Source organism: Halichondria panicea, chromosome 1 (genome assembly GCF_963675165.1).
Source record: "Halichondria panicea chromosome 1, odHalPani1.1, whole genome shotgun sequence".
Classification (NCBI taxonomy): domain Eukaryota; kingdom Metazoa; phylum Porifera; class Demospongiae; order Suberitida; family Halichondriidae; genus Halichondria; species Halichondria panicea.
In genome coordinates, this window is record NC_087377.1 from 12,428,597 (window position 1) to 12,449,915 (window position 21,319).

The following is a 21,319-nucleotide window of genomic DNA, read 5'->3' on the forward strand; positions in this document are numbered from 1 at the left end:
ACCCCACCCAGTTGCTATGATACAGACCCCAAGTGGGGTATATAATAATATAATAATAGGTGTCTTATATATCATGTGTATAATAGGTGTCGTACTAAGAGAGAGGATGAACAATATAAGAAGGCTATAATAGGCTTATAACCGATTATGATAACGCAGTAATTTTTATTCTAGAATAATGGCGAAAAATATTTGGTGCTATAATAACAGGCCTATAAGATGCATATAATTATTGTGTACACTGTATGGTGATGTTGGTGTGTACACTGTATGGTGATGTTGGTGTGTACACTGTATGGTGATGTTAGTGTGTACACTGTATGGTGATGTTGGTGTGTACACTGTATGGTGATGTTAGTGACAACTGTATACACTGTATGGTGATATCGGTGTGTGTACATAAAAATAAGCTGTTTAAGCAAACTATAGACACTTTCATGGACTGCTTTAACTGTAATGAGACGGTGGTTGAAATAATTCTAAAACTTGTAGGCGATTTTCAAATATTATAGCTTCACAATCATTCCCCATGTTATAATGAAGTCATTACGGTAAAAAGTTATTGTATCCGTTTTACCGCTGTGCACGTGCAATGAAGCTCAATGCACGGCTCTATGAGCATCTTGTTATAATTATATTAGTCTACGAAAACTGGAAGTGTAATTAAAAGAAGCTATGAATAAATTATCATAAAGGAAGTAAACAAGGAGGTTGTGTAAACCTTCTCACTGTCAAGAAATAATTTGAGATGACACTAATAGAGATAATAAAGCTCATTAGAGTTCTTCTGATTTGCTTTCTGGCTGGCTTCAGCACTGGTAAGACTGACTATTCAATTATAGATTTCCTTACATTGCTGCATGTTTCGTAAAGCACAATATTCAGTGAGTGTGGAGAGACCATGTCCAATGGAAACAGTCACTTTCACCTGCACTGCTCCTGGAGATTCCTTGAGATGGTCACCATCAGATGTTACTAGCATCACTATCCTCTCCTCCTTGGGTCTCAATGTACCACTAATGCAGTCAGATTACACTGTGACACTGATTGCATTCAATGACACTACATTAACATCTACTCTGTCAAGAACAGCAGAGAATGGGATCACTGTGTCCTGTGTTGAGCTTAGTATACCTACTCTGACCACTATAGGATCTTCAACAATCCGATTGGTTGGTGAGTTGCAGTTAGTGTCTCGTCAATTGTCTGTATACACTAAGTTACATAGATCCACCAGGATCACCTTCCACAATAAGATACTCCATTCTGAGCAGCTCAGCTAATGAAGTCAGCGTATCTGTGCAGTGGGACCCTCCAACTGAGATTGGTGGTAGAGATGACCTCACCTACACAGTGACCGTCTCACCTCCGGCCCAGCTCTCTGCTACTGTCCTCACATCCACCTCTGTCACTGTGACTGCTCAATACGATGTGGACTACACTGTAAGTGTTATGGCTACCAATTGTGCTGGGAACAGTACAACTGCTGACTACAACTTTAGGATTGGTGAGTATTATTATTTTGACACAAATTGTCAACTCCTTAATTCTCAGGTAAATGTCCTGTGTTGACCAACCCCATGAATGGAGCCTTTGGACCAGTCTCCAGCAGATTATCAGGATCCACAGTAATCATCCAGTGTGACACTGGGTATGTATCTGCTGTTACAATGGTGACATGTGAGGGTACACTAATGTGGAGTCCAGACCCTGAGGCTATTGAGTGTACATTACTAACCACACCTACTCCCACAACTCGTGAGTTAAGCTCTTGGTTGTAGGAAATTAATACAAAATATCTATGTTAATCATTACACAGCTCCTCCAATAAACTGCACAGCTTCACTACCCTCACCACGGAATAGCATTATCAGTGATCATTCAGTACCAGCTTTTCCCGGTACACAAGTTACCCTCCAGTGCGACGATGAACTGTTCCCTGAGGGAATAATGACTGCTACCTGTCTAGCTACAGGAAAGTGGGACGAGGAGATCGTCTGCAGAGGCAAGTGTATTCATTACTTGAATATACACTTGTAATAATACTTCTCTCTTGAACAACCTACAGCTGCTCCTTTTAGTTGTGCCAGCCTATCTGATGGGAGTCGATTTGATGCAGCTGTCTCCATCGGCGTTGTTGTCACAGCAGTTGCGTTCACAATCATTGGATTATTGATAGGTCTCTTGATCATGTATTTGTTCATGCGTAAGAAGGCAGTATGCTCCCCAGCAGCTAAAGGACAAGCTAATGTTGGACCCACTACACCAGTTGGTCCTGTTTATGAGGAGGTGTCACCCAAAGAGGAGATTGAACTGAATACTAACCAGGCGTATGGACCAGTAGGACAGTGAAACTTCTGTGTTAATGTGCATGCTCGTAAACGATTTTAACAACTGTAAGCAGCAACATCTGTTCATTAAAAGCCACTACATCTTTTGTATTAAAAAAGAAGCTATATTAAATGAGTGGTGCGCTGTGCTAATGCCTCTCGCCATGTTTAGCTTCGCTCAATTAAGGTATTAGAGTGTTATAATTATGTCATATAACACTCAAATACAAAGTATACTAATACCTCTTCTATGATCATAATTATAATACGATCATAGAAGAGGTATTTGTATGCTTTGGATACTGTTAAGTTATTATTATGCCTCGGTGTGTATGTGCAAGCAAGGTATACGGCAGTGTGTGTTTGTATGTGTGCATGTGTGTATGTAGACTGCTACAGCTGCTCAAAGATCAATAAGCTGCAAGTAAAAGTTTCTATAGGGTTCTAGTAATGTTTTCATGGATTCTGATTCGTGGATTTCCAAAAGAATGCTTCGTTCTCGAGTTATGCCTAATTTTGGAATGCCATTGCAGCCTTTCAGAAGAGTGCATGTGTAGCAAAAGTTGTCCATGGAGTGTTGCTACTCAGTAGTTAGCTCTGTACTAGAACGCTAGAGAGCTGCAAGGCTCTATACACTGATGCAGCAGCCATAAACTTTGTACTTTTAGCATCCTCTTTAGCAACAATCATGATCATTTCGATCCCACTCTAGATGCAAAAATATTCATCATGATAATCATATCACGTGTGTATTAGCAATATCAGCTAGTAGGTTTATGTTGGCACATCCACTGAGGCATCAGCACCTGCGGTGCTTTCATTATTGTTTGCAATTGTTGGCAATGAATCCACACACAGTCAATAGAAGAGGAGCTTAATGGCAACAGAAATCTATTATCTGATGGCTTGGTAAACTAGAGCACTAATTTAAAAGTGCTAACCCTCAGCTGTCGACATGAATCTATACAAACTTGAAGCGTGTTACACAATAAATGCAGATGTATAATGTGTATATGTGTGTACATGCATGGACACAAAATGAGCTGTTTGAACGAACTAGACACTTTCATAGGCTGCTTTAACTGCTGTACTTGAAACTTTTAGGCGATCTTCGAAGGCGACAAACCAATTGATTTAATCGTTGCTTTATAAATTCACGATCATAATTATATTCCCCATAATGATAAACTCGTTACGGTAAAAAGTTATTGTATCCGTTTTGCTGCTGTGCGATGAAGCTCAACGCACAGTGTGAATGCTCTACTGAGCATTGTTATGAAAATTAATACTTCCCAACAGTATGTTATTTACACAGCTCCTCCAATGAACTGCACGGCTCCACTATCCTCACCACAGAGTGGCACCATCAGTGATCATTCAGTACCTGCTCTTTCCGGTAAACATGCAAGTGACATTCCAGTGTGATGATGGACTCTTCCCTGAGGCTGAGGGCATAATGACTGCCACCTGTCCAGCTACAGGAGAGTGGGACCAAAACCCAGTAGAGATCCTCTGCAGTGGCAAGTGTAGTCATTACTTAAAGTAATTATGCTTCTATATACCTTGAACCACTTATACAGCTGTTTCTTACAATTGCGCCAGCCTATCTGATGGGAGTCGATTTGATGGAGCTGTCTCCATCAGCGTGGTTGTCATGGCATTCTATTCACCGTCATTGAATTGTTGATGGGACTCTTGATAATGTATTTGTTCATGCATAAGAAGAATGTGTACTCCCCGTCAGCTAAAGAGCAAGATAATGTATAGGACCCACTGCACCAACTGGTCCTGTTTATGAGGAGGTGTCACCCATGCAGAGAGGAGATTGAACTGAATACCATAACCAGGCGTATGGACCTGTAGGACTGTGAAACTTCTGGTACTTTGCTAATGTGCATGTAACATAATTTATAGAGCATGCATGTACTGCATGTGTTCATTATCAACAACTTAGAACAATGGCGTAAGTCATGTAGCTACGTAATATAGTCAAAGACTCACATTGGATCGTGTTGTTCTATTCTCCCTCTGAGGATCATTATCCCCAGCAGCTGACAGAGTGAAGTGAGACAGTCCACTCCAGCAGACTGCACCAGGGCATTGTCATATTGCTCTGGGGGTGGGTGAGGGGGATACATGTAATTAAGTGGAGTATATACAGATCTCGTTATTTATTGAAATAGCTTAAATGTAGGAAACAAGGACAGAGCAACATTGAACACTCAAAGTAGTTGGATGCATGCATTCACAGTACAATTACACAAATACAAGAAAATGTTATGTGGAATCTACTTAGAAAATTTCTTGCAGTGTCAGCTTTTGAGGAAATTTAGGTGATCTAGCTGGCTAAGAAATATCAACCCACGCTATCGATAGTACAACAAACATCACTAAAGTAACTTTATAGACTTAGAGAGTTTAGGGTCACCAGAGGACGTCCGACATGCGTGCATGAATAATTACAAGTGCTAGTGTATTTTTTGGATCACACAATGACATCAATGCACTGAACTTATAGTGATTCGTGCACGCATGTCGGACCTTCTCTGGGGTCATACTGAATGATACAATAAGTATCCTTTATTCACCCATCTCACCAGTTTGAGCAGTGTCTCCATGAGGTTGTACAAGGTCTTCGCACACGCACACGCACACGCACACGCACACGCACACACACACACGCACACGCACACGCACACACACACACACACATTCTGTACTATATATATAATTATTATAGATTAGTCATTACAGTAAAAAGTTATTGTATCTGTTTTGCCTCTGTGTGCGTGCAATGAAGTTCAACGCACGGGGTGAATGCTCTATGAGCATCTTGTTAATTATTTGTCTACGAAAACTGGAAGTGTAATTAAAAGAAACTATGAATAAATTATCATAAAGGAAGTAAACAAGGAGGTTGTGTAAACATTCTCACTGTCAAGAAATAATTCGAGATGACACTAATAGAGATAATAAAGCTCATAGTTTTTTTGATTTGCTTTCTGGCTGGCTTCAGCACTGGTAAGACTGACTATTCAATTATAGATTTCCTTACATTGCTGCATGTTTCATAAAGCCCAATATTCAGTGAGTGTGGAGAGACCATGTCCAATGGAAACAGTCACTTTCACCTGCACCGCTGCTGGAAATTCCTTAAGATGGGAACCGTCAGATGTGACTCGTATTCTTGTCCGCTTCTGATCTCAATGTACCAATGACGTTATTTGGCTACACTGTGACACTGATTACAGCCAATGACACTACATTAACATCTACTGTGTCAAGAGCAGCAGAGAATGGGATTACTGTGTCCTGTGTAGATCCTGAGCCTACTGCGACCCTGATAGGATCTTCAATAATCCGTTTAGCTAGTGAGTAATGTTTTTTTTCTGTCTAGGCCATTGTACCATCATATTCGATTTCTTATAGATCCACCAGGACCACCTTCCATAATAAGACACTCCACTTTAAACACCTCAGCCAATGAAGTCAGTGTATCTGTACAGTGGAACCCTCCTACTGAGAATGGTGGTAGAGATGACCTCACCTACACAGTGACCATATCACCTCTGGCCCAGCTCTCTACTACTGTCTTCACATCCACCTCTGTCACAGTGACTGCTCAATACAATGTGGACTACACTGTTAGTGTTGTGGCTACCAACTGTGCTGGGAGCAGTACAACTGCTGAGTACAGCTTTAGGATTGGTAAGTATTATTGTTTTGTACACACAGTTTCAACTGATCCTCTCAGGCAGCTGTCCTGCGTTGACCAACCCCATGTGAACGATTTTAACAACTGTAAACAGCAACATCTGTTCATTAAAAGCCACTACATCTTTTGTATTAAAAAAGAAGCTATATTAAACGAGTGGTGCGCTGTGCTAATGCCTCTCGCCATGTTTAGCTTCGCTCAAAAACTAGAGTGTTATATAACACTCAAATACACAGCATACCAATACCTCTTTTAAAATGATTATAAAAGAAGTATTAGTTTGCTTTGTATACTGTTATGTTATTACTATGCCTCGGTGCGTATGCGCAAGCAAGGTATATGATATAGTGTGTGTGTTTGTGTGTGTGGTGTGTGTGTCTTGTATGTAGACTGCTACAGCTGCTTAAGGATCAATGGAGTGCAAGTAAGAGTTTCTATATAGGCTTCTGGTAACATTTTCTTGGATTCTGATTCGTGGATTTAGTAATACTTTGTTCTCGAGTTATGCCTGGTTTTATTACTGGGAATGCCATTGAAGCCTTTTCAGAAGAATGCGTAGCAAAATTTGTCCATGGAGTGTTGCTACTCTACTTATAGTAGTTACATGTAGCTCTGCTAAAATGCTCATCATGATAAATCATATCATGCATGTGTGTACATATTAGCAATATTAGCTAGTAGCTTTATATTGACACAGCATCAGCACACGCGGTACTGTTGTAATTGTTGACAATGAACTACACAGTCATTATAGAAGAGGGAAACAGAAGTCTATCTGATGGCTTGGTGAACTAGAGCACTGAAGTGCTAACCCTCGGCTACTGACATGAATCTAACAAACCTAAAGTGTGTTACACAATAAATGCAGATGTATGTATGAGCATAAAAGCTGGCTAGTAAGCAGCAAGTAACAAAAGCAATAAAATTAAAGGCATGCTGAAAGTTTTGAGAACTGCGTTTTAGTGGTGCATGAGACATGCACTGTGGACTAGAATCACATCAAAGTCAGCAAAGAAGCCTGGAGTCTTGTGGCTCCTGATATGCTCTGGAACTAAAGAAGCAACAAACTACAATTCTAGCTTTCTACTTTAGGGACCCTGTTCCATTGCTCCTGGTAAAGGATCACTTCAGCTGAAAATACGCACCTTGATTAAAGGCCACGCGTATATTCATAATACATGTACACGTACGTGCAAGTGTCTTTGTTAACATTCATAATCGATTAATGACATCTGTTAATCCGGAAATTTCATATATTTGGATGGAGTCTGGTCTCGCTCTATACCGATTAGCGAGGGTCTTACTGTATTAATTTTGCGTGCACCTCCCCATGCACTCTCTTTATGCAGTAAACGATAATTATTATCACCTCTTGAGGCACTTCTCACACGTATAGATCATATAAACTATCTAACATGTAATGACACAATATATGATTTGACATGGGTACATGCAGTCGTCCTAGGCTTTGAGTTGTTGGCCTACCATGTAGATATTATTCAAAGACTCACATTGCTTTGTGTTGTTTTATTCTCCCTCTGAGGATCATTCTTTCCAGCAGCTGACATAGTGAGGTGAGACTCCAGCATATTGCACCAGACATTTGTGTGTGCATGTGCATGCATGTGTGTACATGTAAATAACTGGAGTACATTATCAATGTTGAAATTGCAGCAAAGTACACAAACAGAAAGTGTTTTGGAGCAAACTTGTAAATAATGGCTTCTAGAGTCATAATAACCCACCAGTCCATGAAATATGGGGAGTCCAGGAACAGCTCGAGGTATCTCTTAAACACTCTCTTACCCAGCAACTTGGTAAACACTGGAAAATGTGGACAGAGAGAGAGAGAGAAAGTATTAGAGCAACATCGAACACATGCACTCAAGATACCGTAGTCACAGTACAACACAAAATAATTATTTTGTAATGTTCTATGGAATCCACTTTGAAAGTTTCTTACAGTGTCAGGTTTTGAGGACATTAGTCTGTTTCAGTGAAGCACTAGTGTCTAATAAATGTCAACCCATACACTATCACTAAAGCAACTGGAGAGCTACTTTAATATCATCACCCACACTTGGATTGGTCAGTGTGCATGAAATATACAGGAAGTAGTCACGTTACTCTCCGCATACATCTGATGCACAGTATACCTACGTTCGATACTCTCTCTCTCTCTCTTGATTATACTTTAATTGCCTCAATTTACATCACACAACACATTCACAAGCTGTACTCAACACTTGGACACTTGGATCCTTGTGTGTCACTAGTAACCACCACATTTATACCACATGCACACTACGAAAGTATACACACATGTACATCTATGTACATGATCAGTACACCTAATCTACACAACATCAACATACCTTTATCCCATACCCCACTACACCCTCAATCATATAGCATACCATATAGCGCGAAATTTTCGAGGGGCTTAATTTTCGCGGATATCGTGAGTTAGCCACGAAAAAAACGAAAGACTAGATGTGGGACTGGCCAGCGAGATAGCCATGCAGAGAGCTGATAGCTAGATAGCCTCGATCCCAGGCCTCTCTTCCTCATTGTTTAGGCCTTGTGAAGGAGGCTAATAGCTAGATAGCTGATAGCCTGCTATAGCTTTAGCTGATTTACTTTGCTGCTTGCGAAAAGTTAATTTCTATGCAAAATTCAGCGTGATGATCTGATCTGGTTCACTGATAGCTGATAAGCCAAAAGCTAGATTCTGTGGTCACAGTGCTAAATTCAAGTTGGTCACTTAGGTCCACTGTACTGCGGACTAAAAGCTGATAGCTGAAAGCTGAGCTGATAGCCAAAAGCTAATTTCAGATTCTGTGGTCACAGTGCTAAATTCAAGTTGCCCACTTTGGTTCACTGATCCATTTACTATGAGTACATACTTCAAGAATAGACGGATAGGGTTAATAGAGATATGCACAAGTACAGTCATTGACCATGCATTCACACACCATACTAATTCTGAATCAATAATAATTTTATTATACATCTACATTATTATTATTGCTGACTTACAAAAAAGACGAAGAAAAGAGCCATGATTTTCGGGCGAATTCAATGAACCATGGATATAAAGACGACAAAAATGAAGGTACATATAAACATCTGAAATCCCAAACCAGGTTCCGACTTACAGTAAATTGCCCAGGAGACGTGGCCTTGTTGTCACGGATGAGCATGAGGGGGCTGTGCAGCCAGAGATAAAGTAAGGAAAGGGATTGGCAACAGTCGAAAATGTGACTATCCGTGATGTGCTACGTTATCGACTTTTTTCATCTTTTGTAGCCTCCATTTATAGCTAAAAGTAAAAAAAACATGCTTAAGAAAATAAAAATCAAGAATTTATGCAGCCTAGTTGATCAACAGAGACACAACAAAACAAGATATGTAGGTAAAACATCATAGGCTTACAGCAGTGCTTCTTAAAAGGGGCACAAACTAATATAACACTTTCTCATCTTTTACAGCCTCCATTTTACAAAAGAGATTTAACCAAGGAAATGTATGCAGGCCAGTTCGTCAACATAGACACAAATAAGCAGGATCTGTAGGCAAAGCATCATTTGGCTACGGCAGTGCTTCTTAAAAGGGGGCACAGACCAATAATAACTAGTTTTCAAGCTCTAGAACACCACAGTCAATTCTTCCACGCTTGGACTTCACTTTAAATAAAGCACAGGACACGTGTAGCCTTACTATACGCAATTCTAAAGTCTCATGAGACTAATAACTAACTAAAAGTAATAATTATTACTTCGTTTCGCGGGCGTTGTGCCGGGAAATAATGCGCATCAAGGATGGTTGAGAGGAAATCAGTACGAAATCAATGTAAAATGATCACGTGACTTACTCCCGTTGCCAATCCCTCTATTAGGCCACTCCAAGTGATACTCTGGTTTCTGGTCCACCGCCCGCATCAGATTTTATTCTTGGATTTCTACAGAGGTTTTCAGGTTGCTTGTCACAAGCCTTTGTGAAGGTGAAGTGCGCATGCGCATAATTAAATTATATTTGAACTTACAGTGCTGAAGGATTGTCAACATGCCTAACCCGTACTCAAATGATCTTCGTTGGAGAGTAATTTGGTTGTATTTAGCTAAGAATCTTTCAATAGCAGAAGTATCTGAGCTCGTTTGTGTCAGTGAAAGAACTATTAAACGATATATTACACAGTTTAATCAAACTGGTGATGTTCATCCAGCAACTCATCAACATGGACCTCCTAAGCTCTTAGGCGAATTTGAGCAACTTGTCCTGCTAAGATTGATCACTGAAAACACAGGAATCTACCTGTATGAGATACAGACCAAACTAGTGGCACGGTTTGGTGTGACTGTAAGTGTAGCAACCATTTGCAGAACATTGAAGTTTATGGGGTGCTCTAGACAAGTGATCAAACATATCCCTATCAGACGCAGTGAAGAACTCAGAGCAAAGTTTATGGCTGAAATCTCCATGTATGACCCTTCTATGCTAATTTGGCTAGATGAAACTGGATGTGATAGACGTAATAGCACAAGAAAATGGGGGTATAGCATACGAGGTATACCACCAAAAGATCACCAAATACTTGTGAGAGGAACTCGATACTCCTGCATACCTATCATATCTATGAAAGGAATACATGATATCCATATTATTACCGGAACAATGGATGGTGCGAGGTTTGAAAACTTTCTTACTACAACTCTTCTACCTATATTACAACCATTTAACTATCTTAACCCCTGTTCCGTTGTTATAATGGACAATGCTTCAGTCCATCACGTAGCAGAAGTTGAAGACTTAATTGAGAATCAATTCGGTGCTCGATTAGTGTTTTTGCCTCCTTATTCTCCAGACCTAAACCCAGCAGAGGAAGTGTTTAGTGAAGTAAAAAGCATAATGAAACAAAACAATGCTTTATTTCAAGTCACTACTAATCCAAGGTTTCTGTTAGCTACGGCATTCAGCATGGTCACCAAGGAGGACTGCTTAAAGTTCATTACACATTCTGGATATTTATAATTATCATACAGGACAACAATTATTAATACGTACAACTATTATACATGCACAATTTTTATTGAAATTCTGTTAACTGGAAAAAATTAAGAAACAGTTTTGTTCAGGTGATGAAGGAGACTCATGATCGACTCTTTCTCGAAGCAAAATTCACTTTCAGACAAAATTCCTGTGCTCTTCAAATTTTGAAGTTCTGAAAGCTGTCTATACAGTTTTGATCGACCTTCAATGACCTTTGCAGGACTACTACCAACTGCACTTGTATCTTTTGGAGAGAGAGCAGAAGTTATGGCTGTTTCAGCTTCACTCATTATATGAGATACAGAGTTTTGACTTTTCTTGCGATAAGGAGTTCCTCCTCCAGACCTAGCAAACATTGTTGTATTTGGGGGATCGTCCAACCCCTCGTGTAAACCACCAGTAATCATTTCTCCCCAAATGCGATACTGCATCAATGTGAATTTCGACCCATACTTTTCTTTTAGATTTTCCACAGTCTCCTGGACCTCGTCTTCTTTACTGGTGTCACTTTTCTTTTTCTTTTTAACACTGTCTTCATTTATAGATGCTGTTTTTTTCCTCTTATTTCCTCTTGCTGTGGTAACTGGAATGCATTCTTTAAGACCATCACACCATAGTGTTAAACTACAATTGGGCTTGTTTAAATCAGACAAAACTTCATACACGTCTTCTTCACTACGACTCCGTATCACAGTAGATCCACGTACGTAGCCAACATCAAAGTCTTCCTGTGTAATATCTTGACACAGTTGGCTTCTTATTACTATCTTCAGATCATCACATGAACAAACTAGAGCAGTATCGATATTACGAAGGGTAAAAGATCGACACACCTTACTATCGTCCTTACACACTGCTCTCAAAACAATTTTGTCCAGTTTGGTAGACTTTTCATTCGACAAAGGGTGACCTTGGCATCCTGACAGTGGAGTAACCCTAACTCTACCGCTGTTTACTGTCACACTGTGTTGTATTAAGTTTCTAATAGCACTTTGACTAAGATTCATCATCACTCATTCATTTTTCAAGCTAGCCTAGCCACGTGTCTCAGTGGAGTCCAAAGTTCATACAGTAGAATAATTGATACGCATGCGCGGCTCTATGTGACAAGCAACTCTGTATTGGATTTCTATCCCATTATTTTACTACGCATGCGCATAATGGTCCATGCGGTACAAAATAGTGTGATAATAATATTCATTTGCAAAATAATGAGATTCATAAGGTGAAATTGATAATGACATAATGAGAAAAGCCGCCCGCCCGCATGCAATTAGAAAAACTTCAGGACAAGAAACCAGAGTGTCACTTGGAGTGGCCTTACTCTATCTCTGGTGCAGCTATAAATGTAGTTTATGTCGCTGGGATTCATTTTCATGCAGTTAGCGATGGATCTTCTTGTCCAGATATGTCTCCTGTTCTATCTCCTATCATCTTTTGTTGTTGCAGGTAAAGTTCGTGCCTAGACTAGATCTAGCCTGGGTACCGGTACGTAGCTATGTTTTAAGGTAGATAGGCTGATAGCAGATGTATCATGTGTATTCAGTATTCAAGTACAAATACATGTAACTGTACCATATTATTGCCCTATTAGATACTTCTGTCATTTTGATTCCAAAACAGAGGCCACTTTGGATCTGATGTATAACACGAGTGTGGCGTGTCCTGGAGAGACAGTTCTGTTCACATGCTTCGTACCTGGTGGTGTTGCATTGCAATGGAGAGTAGATCCTCCAGCAGAGTCTATGTTGATGTCAGAAGTACAAACGAATCCATTCACTATATTCTCACAAGTTGGTCGAAGGGACACATTTGGATCTGGAGTGATCATGTTTGAGGCTGTTTTTGTGAGCAATGATGATGGAAATCTGACGTCCACTCTCATCAACCTCAGTGAAGTGTCTGTACTGGATGGTAGCAATGTCACCTGTACTGCTACTATTAATAATGGTGTTGTAATAGAGTTACAACAGACTGTCACAGTTGCTGGTGTGTTTTTAAATTCTCCATGCAGCTAATCATGAATTTGCAGGTGCCCCAACTTCTCCACTCAACCCAATAATTTCCTCCATTCAAAATCAAACTCTCTCTTCCATTATCACTCTGGACTGGGACTCCCCCTCCTCTACTGGCGGTGTGTCTGTCAGCTATGCCCTCACCATCTCCCCAACACCTCTCTCCGAGTCACCAGTCACCGTGGAGACCACCTCGGCACAGATAACCATCTCCTACGACACTCACTACACTGTGACCATCAAAACTGTCAACTGTGCTGGCAATAGCAGTGCTGTAATGGTGGTGATTCCTGCTATTGGTTAGTAGAAGTGACCAATAGAAGTAATGCAGTGTCCTTTTTTCTATGGATTAGTAACCTACACCTTATATTATGTTTCTCCAATGCAGTTACCTGCCCCTCTAATCCACCACCTGCGGATCGAGTGACCATCAATGGTCGTCCGCCACTGCCTGTACTAATAGGATCAATACTAAGCTTCACTTGCAATGGACAGACGGTATCAGCAACATGTGAGAGTAATGGACGATGGTCATCTGACCCCACCACTTACATGTGTCTCTCAGGTAAGTTGTAATTAATATCATGGCTGCATTGTACGCTATAGTCCCCTCCTCTCAGTTGCCACCTGTGGTTCTCCTGCTGCACCATCTAGAGGTAGTGTGGACATCAGTGGTGGAACACCACCCTTCTCACTGGGTTCAGAGGTCACCTTCCACTGTGATGAGGGACTGTTCCCCCCTAATGTGAGGACCAGCACATGCACTGATGTGGGGGGTAGGGGAGAGTGGGTGGAGAATCCTGGGAGCTTGGTGTGCAGGGAGAGACCAGGTGAAATGTAGCTGTTTAGAAGCTTGATTTTTCTGTAAAATAATTTGTTTATGTGACTGCATGTGTACAATTGTACCGCCTTTGTTCCACATTTCTTAGTATTCTGCAATGGCAGGTCATTAATGGGTGCTCATGTTGAGCTGATGAGATACAAAGATGTATACTCACAGTTATTTTCTGACCGTCCCTATATATATAGTCAACTGCACTGTACCTGCTGAGCCGTGCAACGGTGGTATATTGGACTATGAGAGGTCGAATGAGACAGTGTTGGAGGGAACAGTGTTGACTTACCAGTGTGACAATGGATTCTCACTGACTGGACCCAACACCATCACTTGCACTAATGCTGGAGTCTGGAGTACTAAGCCTGAGGCAATTGTGTGTGTACTTATGACTGAAGGTGATGAGCTTTGTAATACTGTATACTATCTATACTATCTCCTTTCACAGTTTCTACTGTCGCTCCTTTGTTCTCCACTTCTGCAACTGTCGCTATCAGTGTGGTCATCACTTTCATTGTCACTTTAGTCATTGGATTCCTCACTGGACTCCTAGTGATGCATGTTTTCTCTCGTAAGAAGGCGGTGTACTTCCCGGTAACTGAAGGACAAGCTAACGCAGCGTCCACTACACCAGTTGGTCCTGTAACTCCTGTTTATGAGGAGGTGTCACCCAAAGAGGACATTGAACTCAACACAAACCAGGCGTACGGACCATTAGGACTGTGACAGTTGTTCACTCTTAATTTTAATACAATAGCATTCAATAATGCGATCATTCTGGCATTTCGTTTGTTTATAATAGACTCGCTATAGTTTAATATACATTTGTAGATATAGTGTTAATTAATGCCTATAATTCTAATACTAATCATAGATTGTCTCATGCAATGACATCTATATATCCCTATGATTAATATACGGGTTATAATTATTTTTTGCTGTAAAACCTTATAATGTGGTTTTTCTGACTTCCTCAATCAGACTGAAGTGGTGTGTTTCTTTATGCCTATGAACCAAGTGATCAAACTCGACAGTTATTATAATTATGGCTCGGTGTGTGGTAGTATGTGCATTACACCCTAGCTTTCAGCTATAATTGTTTTCCTTGCAACTTTCATTATTATTCATTGAGACAATGTAAACAATACATGTAGCACTGCATCTGTTTGCATAAACTGATGAACAAATAACAACAATTAATTATACAACTGCATGTTACTGTTCTGTCAGACTTGTCCATCCTGCAGCAAAAATAAATCACAGTACAATAAGTATTTGTAAGAAAAACAATTAATATTATTAACGTGTGGTGCAAGCTGCGCTGTGCTAATGCCTCTCGCCATGTTTTGCTTCACTCAAAAAGTATTAAAGGGTACACATATATAAGAGGTAGACTCGGGGGAGTGGCTGAAGTGACTAAATTTAAATGTACATGCATAGGTAAAGTCATCCTAAGCCTAAGCTTAATGAGCAGAGAATTGAGTTTATGTGTTCATAGAAAGTTTTATGCAGTAAACTGCAAAGACTCACGTTTGATTGTGTTGTTCTCTTCTCCCTCCGAGGATCATAAAACTTAGTGTTGTCCTAATTGATATTGAACAGCTCAGCAAAACTTCAAAGGATAATCGCATTCATGACACTATCCAATCTACCACAGAAACCAATATCAACATTGACAAGTTGACAGCGCGCTCCCGAGTTTCTAAAGCTGCTATTGCTAGCTAGGTACAGCAACGCTCGCACCACAACATGGTTGAATTTTGGATTAAGATGGCCTTGATACTTCAAAGCCTGTACAAAACGGCAAGTGCAAGTAAGAATACAGTGAGCAGTATTAAAACATGCAGTTTAATTATAAAATGCATGCATATGCAGATTCTGCTTTGATGTCTAGCGCTGGTGATGGCTTGGCCTGCCCCACTATCTCAGTGGTATTCACCTGCTCTGTTAATAGAAGTTCACTTTTGTGGGAAGTGGATCCTCCACCTGACGTGGTTACTGCGCAGTTGACACAAGTGGTGTCTTCTGCTTCTACTGAGCTAGTACCTATAGGGGTAGAACGTTTCATGTTTCAAGCAGCTAGAACTAAATTTAGTAGTAATAGCCTCACCTCCACCCTTACCACAGTCACTGAGGTGTCCTTGCTGAACGGCACCGTTGTACGTTGTATTGGAGAAGCAACAGAATCCCTAACGATCATTGTTGCAGGTGAGACATAATTATATAATAGTTTTAATTGAGTACAACTGATCTCTTACAGAGCCACCCACTTCTCCATCAGCTCCAATAGTGGCTTCACAACAAAACCAAATCAGTTCCTCTATTATCACTCTGGAGTGGGACCCTCCCTCCTCTACTGGTGGTGTGTCTGTCAGCTACGTCCTCACCATCTCCCCAACACCTCTCTCCGGGTCACCAGTCACCGTGGAGACCACCTCAGCACAGATAACTGTCTCCTACAACACTCCCTACAATATGACCATCAGAGCTGACAACTGTGCTGGCTCTAGTACTGATGTGATGGTGACAATTCCTTTTATTGGTTATACTAGCTTCACTGTACATTTAATTTAATGCAGTTACCTGCCCTTCTAACCCACCACCTGCGAACAGAGTTACCATTGTTGGTGCTCCACCACTGCCTGCACTAGTAGGTTCAACACTAAGCTTCACTTGCAATGGAGAGACGGTATCAGCAACCTGTGAGAGTAATGGACGATGGTCACCTGACCCCGCCACATACGTCTGTCTCTCAGGTAGGTATATTCACTGTCATGACTGTATACTATAATCTTTTCTCAGATCTCACCTGTGGCTCTCCTGCTGCACCATCCAATGGCAGTGTGGATGTCAGTGGTGGGACACCACCCTTCTCACTGGGTTCAGAAGTCACCTATCACTGTGACGATGCATGGACTGTTCCCCCTTGATGTGAGGACCAGCACATGCGCTGATATGGGGGGTAGGGGAGAGTGGGTGGAGAATCCTGGGAGCTTGGTGTGCAGGGAGAGGCCAGGTGAGGCAGCCAATTCCATTTCTTGTTTTTAAACTTTACTTCTTTATATGCAGCTAATTGCACAGTACCCAAGGAGTCCTCCAACGGAACTATAGTGAACTATGAGAGGTTGAATGAGACAGTGTTGGAGGGAACAGTGCTGACTTACCAGTGTGACAGTGGACTCTCACTGACTGGACCCAACACCATCACTTGCACTAATGCTGGAGTCTGGAGCACTGGGCCTGACACCATCGTGTGTGTGTCACCAACTGAAGGTGAGGATAATTAACCCGAGACTCGTAGGCAAACATGGGTTTTAGTAGTTTCTTGTTACCCGAGGCCGTGCCGCGGCCAGCGGGTATAGTAGTCCATTGTCTGTTTGCGTATTCTGAGTCTACTCACCTGGATATCATAGTTGTTTTGGAAGGCTTCTTCGCTGACTCTCTTAGTTTTGCTGTGCTGTCCAACTCAGTCATACACTACTGCTTTTATTGTACATGTATATCACTCCTCTGGTTTCTATATCTTGTCTTTAGTGTTCTAGTCTGTCTGTCTGTTTACCTGTGTATTTTGAGTCCGCTCACCTGGCTGCCATATAATTATAGCGATTCTTTTGCAGCATGGATAGCCTCAACACAAAAAGTTCAGTTATTGGAGTGGTTGCTTTGAATGAAAGCGAGCAAATCTTACCCTGCACGCGTTTAGGTATACAATGTATACGTATATACATGAGCCTAAAGCATTAATTTGAGGCGCACCAGTATGATTGTACTATATATACTACACAGCCATGTGCATGGAGCGTCTTGGGAAGGCTGGCTCTGCTGTGATCAGTGGCGTGTCTATATAAGGTGTGAGCACCCCCCCCCTGGCCTCCCAGACAACTATGAAAATAATCTAGCTATCAGCACTGGCTGTGCAGCTCTATCGAGGCAAACTATATTGGCAAGTCATGGCCACACCCAACTTGACAATTGATGCATGCACAATGAGCATTGGCAATATTATTATTCAATCATGATTCAATCAGCAATTTGTTTCCCCTTGTCTAATTAACGATGGGGCATAAAATTTCAGCTACATGCTGTGCACGTCAAGGACTTAGTGCTTGTCAGATGCATGTGTTAGCTTAGTTACGATCGTAACCACACTCATGTTGTAATATACAATGTCACATGCTCCAGGGTTTGCAGCGACATTGAAGTTATCACACACTATTTTTCATCCTCAAAATTTAGGAAAATCACTCGTGCAAAGTAAACGCTTTTTCTAGGAGGGGACCCCCCGCTCTACCAACGGCTAATTTGGCGCTCGGATGCAAGTATCCTATATTTAAGCTAATCACCCCTTAATATTTGAAAACCACATTTTCACCCGCTTGGGCAAATTCCCCTGATATGATATGTATATAACATTCCGGACTTCTTTGCTGACTCTGCTGTGCATGATCCTATAGCTAGCTATATAATATTATTATAGTCCCATGCATGCATAAGTCTGACCATGCACCACCATCTACAGTACGTGGTGTCTAGTGGCACCACAGCCGTTTTCAAATTATAAATCATTATTCTGGTTGTCTTCTGCATGACTATATTATATAGACCTTAATTCATTGTCCTCTGTGAATTGCTGCTATAGGTTTCCATGATATATACATTAAAATTAATTCTGCGGTTTTCCCAGAGTCTGTCACATAATTATAATATTGGTATAACAACACAGTACTCTGGTTGTGATAATATATACTAGTGCTCTATAGTTTGTTATCCCTATATAATTATTGCCAATCTTCCACAGCCCCGACTGTGACAGCTGCTGCCACACTATCAACTGGTGTAACTCTTGCCATCGGTGTTATTATTACTTTCGTTGCGTCTACTCTCCTTGGATTTCTCGCTGGGCTCCTAGTGATGTACTCGTTCACGCGTAAGAAGGCAGTGTACTACACAAGAAAAACAGCATTATCTGTTGTAGAACCCACTAAACCAGTTGGTCCTGTTTATGAGGAGGTGTCACCCAAAGAGGAGATTGAGCTGAACACTAACCAGGCGTATGGACCATTAGGACGGTGAAACTTCGGGCTATTAATACTATTATTTTCTAGCCAGTATTATGTAGCTAGTGTTCATCTATAGATTGGTAATGATTTGTTTGACAATAATAATTATAAACAATAATAATTATAGCACATTCATTAATAATATCAACAAAGAAACGAGTACACATTGTTCAGTTACTGTTCTGTCAACCTATATACATACAGTTAAAAGGAAGTGCATCATAGCATAAGAAAAAATAAGCAATTGCAATGTACTTGTATAAGCTACACACATGTAGACAGTCTGCCATTACGCAAAGATTCACGTTGGATTGTGTTGTTACAGGGTGAGGTGAGACAGCTCGTCCACTCCAGCAGACTGTACCAGGGCATTGTCACTGCTCTGTATAGGCACTCCTGCATGGTATAGGTGTGTGTATGTTAGGGGGGGGGGGAGACATGTAAACTAGAGCATTGAAGTGCAAACCCTCGGCTGGTAACATGATTATAAAGAAACCAGAAGAGTGGTATAATGCAGTGCATGTAGTAATGTATGTCTAGCAACTCAGGAGCAATAAAACAAATCAGACTGGCCGGAGGCATGCATGCTGAAACATTTAAGAACAGAGCTTTAGTGGTACATAAGACATGCACTGTGGACTAGGTCCTAGTCTAGGATCACAGTAAAGAAGCCTGGAGTCTTAGAGAAGTATGGCTGCTGGAGTAGGATCCCCATGCAGAGTCAGCTAACAGAGAATCAACAAACCAGTCACAATTCTAGCTTTCTATTGTAGTGACCCTTTTCCACTGTTCCTGGTACAGGATCACTTCAGCTGTAAATACGTAGGGTACCTCGAATAAAGGCCACGTACAGTTAGCTAGCTGCACCGTGCAAGTTCAAGCTTCTCGCTTTTATTCTACAACAAAACTATAACATCGAAATCTGCCACTATTAACTTGTGTGTGGAGGCTATCCATGCTGTAGACACAGTGCTATGGCATCTAGGTGAGTAGACTCACCAAACAGACAAAGAAACCAACGTACCACTATACCTATGGCCGCCCACGCGCGCCTCGGGTAATAAGTGGAGTATGCAGATCTACAATGTACATTATCAAAACCGTATAGCGGGTATATTTCGAGGGTATAAATTTTCGCGGATGTGCCTTTAGAAAGATTTTTGCGGATTTAATTTTCGTGGAATAGCGCCTTTTTTGCAGCATGCATGCATGCATGGAATATTAAATTCACGGTTATAAATGTTCGCGGTTCATGCCTAATCCGCGGCGAAAACCACAAACATTTTTATACTCTCGAAATATACCCTCTATACGGTTTGAAATAGTTGTAGGAAACAAGGACACAAACTGTTTTGGAGCATAATTATGGCTTCTACACATTCCTAACAACTTACCAGGATAGAGTTCAGGAATAGATCGACGTGTCTCTTGAACACTCTCTTACCCAGCGACTTGGCAAACACTTTAAAGCTGTGGGAGAAGAATGAGGGGTGAGGTTGTGTGATGTGTGTGGATGTGCTGTGTGATTGAGGGTGTAATGGGGTATGGGATAAAGGTATGTTGTGTAGATTGGGTATACTTTGTACATGTGCATGTGGTATAAATATCCAACTGTGGACAGAGAGAGAGAGAAAGTGTTAGAGCAACATTGAACACATGCACTCAAGATACCGTATAGCCACAACACATAATACAACACAAATACTGTACAAGCATTGCATGTTCTGTGGAATGCACTTCTTACAGTGTCAACTTTTGAGGACATTAATCTGTTTAGCGAAGAACTGGTGTCTAAGAAATTTCAACCCATACACTATCCCTAAAGAAACTGGAGAGCTACTTTCATATATCTTACTCATCTCACCAGTTTGAGCAGTGACTCCAGGAGGTTGATGTGTTGAGGGTAGTGTCTGTGTTGTAGTGTCTCAGCACAGAGGAGGGAGGACACTCGGTCACCACATCCACTCACACCACTCAGCTCTCCAAGCACAATAATAAAACTGGAGAGGGGGGTACAAAATTAGTAAAACTGCCTCAATTTACATCACACAACACATTCACAACCCTTGGATCCACCACATTTATACCACATGCACATGTACAAAGTACCTTATCAAACACATCTTTGTACATGATCAGTACACCTAATCTACATAACATCAACATACCTTTATCCCATACCCCACTACACCCTCAATCACATAGCATATCCACACATATCACACACCCTCACTCTTCTCCCACAGCTCTCCCGGCTTGTGATAGTGTGAGTCCATACATCCTCCCCTCCTCATTTTGGGGGCCAATGAACCACA

At 41.1% G+C, this 21,319-nt stretch overlaps 4 protein-coding genes and 2 long non-coding RNA genes across 14 annotated transcripts; 3 read left to right on the top strand and 3 right to left on the bottom strand.

Moving 5' to 3' along the window:
* The first annotated feature begins 786 nt into the window (after positions 1-786).
* LOC135349196 (uncharacterized) lies at positions 787-2,040 on the top strand. The gene is made up of 4 exons (XM_064547701.1): positions 787-1,176; positions 1,229-1,507; positions 1,555-1,758; positions 1,820-2,040. The coding sequence occupies exons 1-4, from the start codon at positions 861-863 to the stop codon at positions 2,038-2,040; spliced, it is 1,020 nt and encodes a 339-aa protein (XP_064403771.1). The 5' UTR covers positions 787-860.
* On the bottom strand, positions 1,984-9,804 carry LOC135350568 (uncharacterized). Of its 7 annotated transcripts, none has more exons than XR_010399189.1 (6): positions 9,481-9,804; positions 9,204-9,255; positions 7,557-7,858; positions 4,332-4,443; positions 3,893-4,187; positions 1,984-3,842 (listed from the first exon to the last, which is right to left on the bottom strand). It is a non-coding gene; the product is annotated as an uncharacterized LOC135350568 (long non-coding RNA). The 7 variants fall into 7 exon arrangements; XR_010399190.1 differs by having other exon boundaries at positions 7,557-7,869; XR_010399191.1 differs by having other exon boundaries at positions 9,670-9,728.
* A 257-nt stretch (positions 9,805-10,061) lies between these two features.
* Positions 10,062-12,163, bottom strand: LOC135349287 (uncharacterized). The gene has a single exon (XM_064547810.1). The coding sequence runs from the start codon at positions 12,102-12,104 to the stop codon at positions 11,160-11,162; it is 945 nt and encodes a 314-aa protein (XP_064403880.1). The 5' UTR covers positions 12,105-12,163; the 3' UTR covers positions 10,062-11,159.
* Positions 12,164-12,345: 182 nt separating this feature from the next.
* LOC135348406 (CUB and sushi domain-containing protein 3-like) lies at positions 12,346-14,910 on the top strand. Its single transcript, XM_064546613.1, has 7 exons — positions 12,346-12,543; positions 12,718-13,083; positions 13,127-13,408; positions 13,498-13,674; positions 13,730-13,939; positions 14,139-14,342; positions 14,393-14,910. Exons 1-7 carry the CDS (start codon positions 12,450-12,452, stop codon positions 14,668-14,670), a joined length of 1,611 nt encoding a protein of 536 aa, XP_064402683.1. The 5' UTR covers positions 12,346-12,449; the 3' UTR covers positions 14,671-14,910.
* A 138-nt stretch (positions 14,911-15,048) lies between these two features.
* On the bottom strand, positions 15,049-16,343 carry LOC135350934 (uncharacterized). Of its 2 annotated transcripts, XR_010399334.1 has the most exons (4): positions 16,215-16,343; positions 16,055-16,133; positions 15,884-15,983; positions 15,049-15,185 (listed from the first exon to the last, which is right to left on the bottom strand). It is a non-coding gene; the product is annotated as an uncharacterized LOC135350934 (long non-coding RNA). The 2 variants fall into 2 exon arrangements; XR_010399333.1 differs by having other exon boundaries at positions 16,055-16,216.
* Positions 15,479-16,931, top strand: LOC135349231 (mucin-2-like). Of its 2 annotated transcripts, none has more exons than XM_064547742.1 (5): positions 15,479-15,757; positions 15,820-16,152; positions 16,205-16,486; positions 16,524-16,700; positions 16,747-16,931. In XM_064547742.1, exons 1-5 carry the CDS (start codon positions 15,694-15,696, stop codon positions 16,872-16,874), a joined length of 984 nt encoding a protein of 327 aa, XP_064403812.1. In that variant the 5' UTR covers positions 15,479-15,693; the 3' UTR covers positions 16,875-16,931. The 2 variants fall into 2 exon arrangements, with proteins under 2 accessions (XP_064403812.1, XP_064403820.1); XM_064547750.1 differs by having other exon boundaries at positions 16,205-16,453.
* Positions 16,932-21,319: the final 4,388 nt, after the last annotated feature.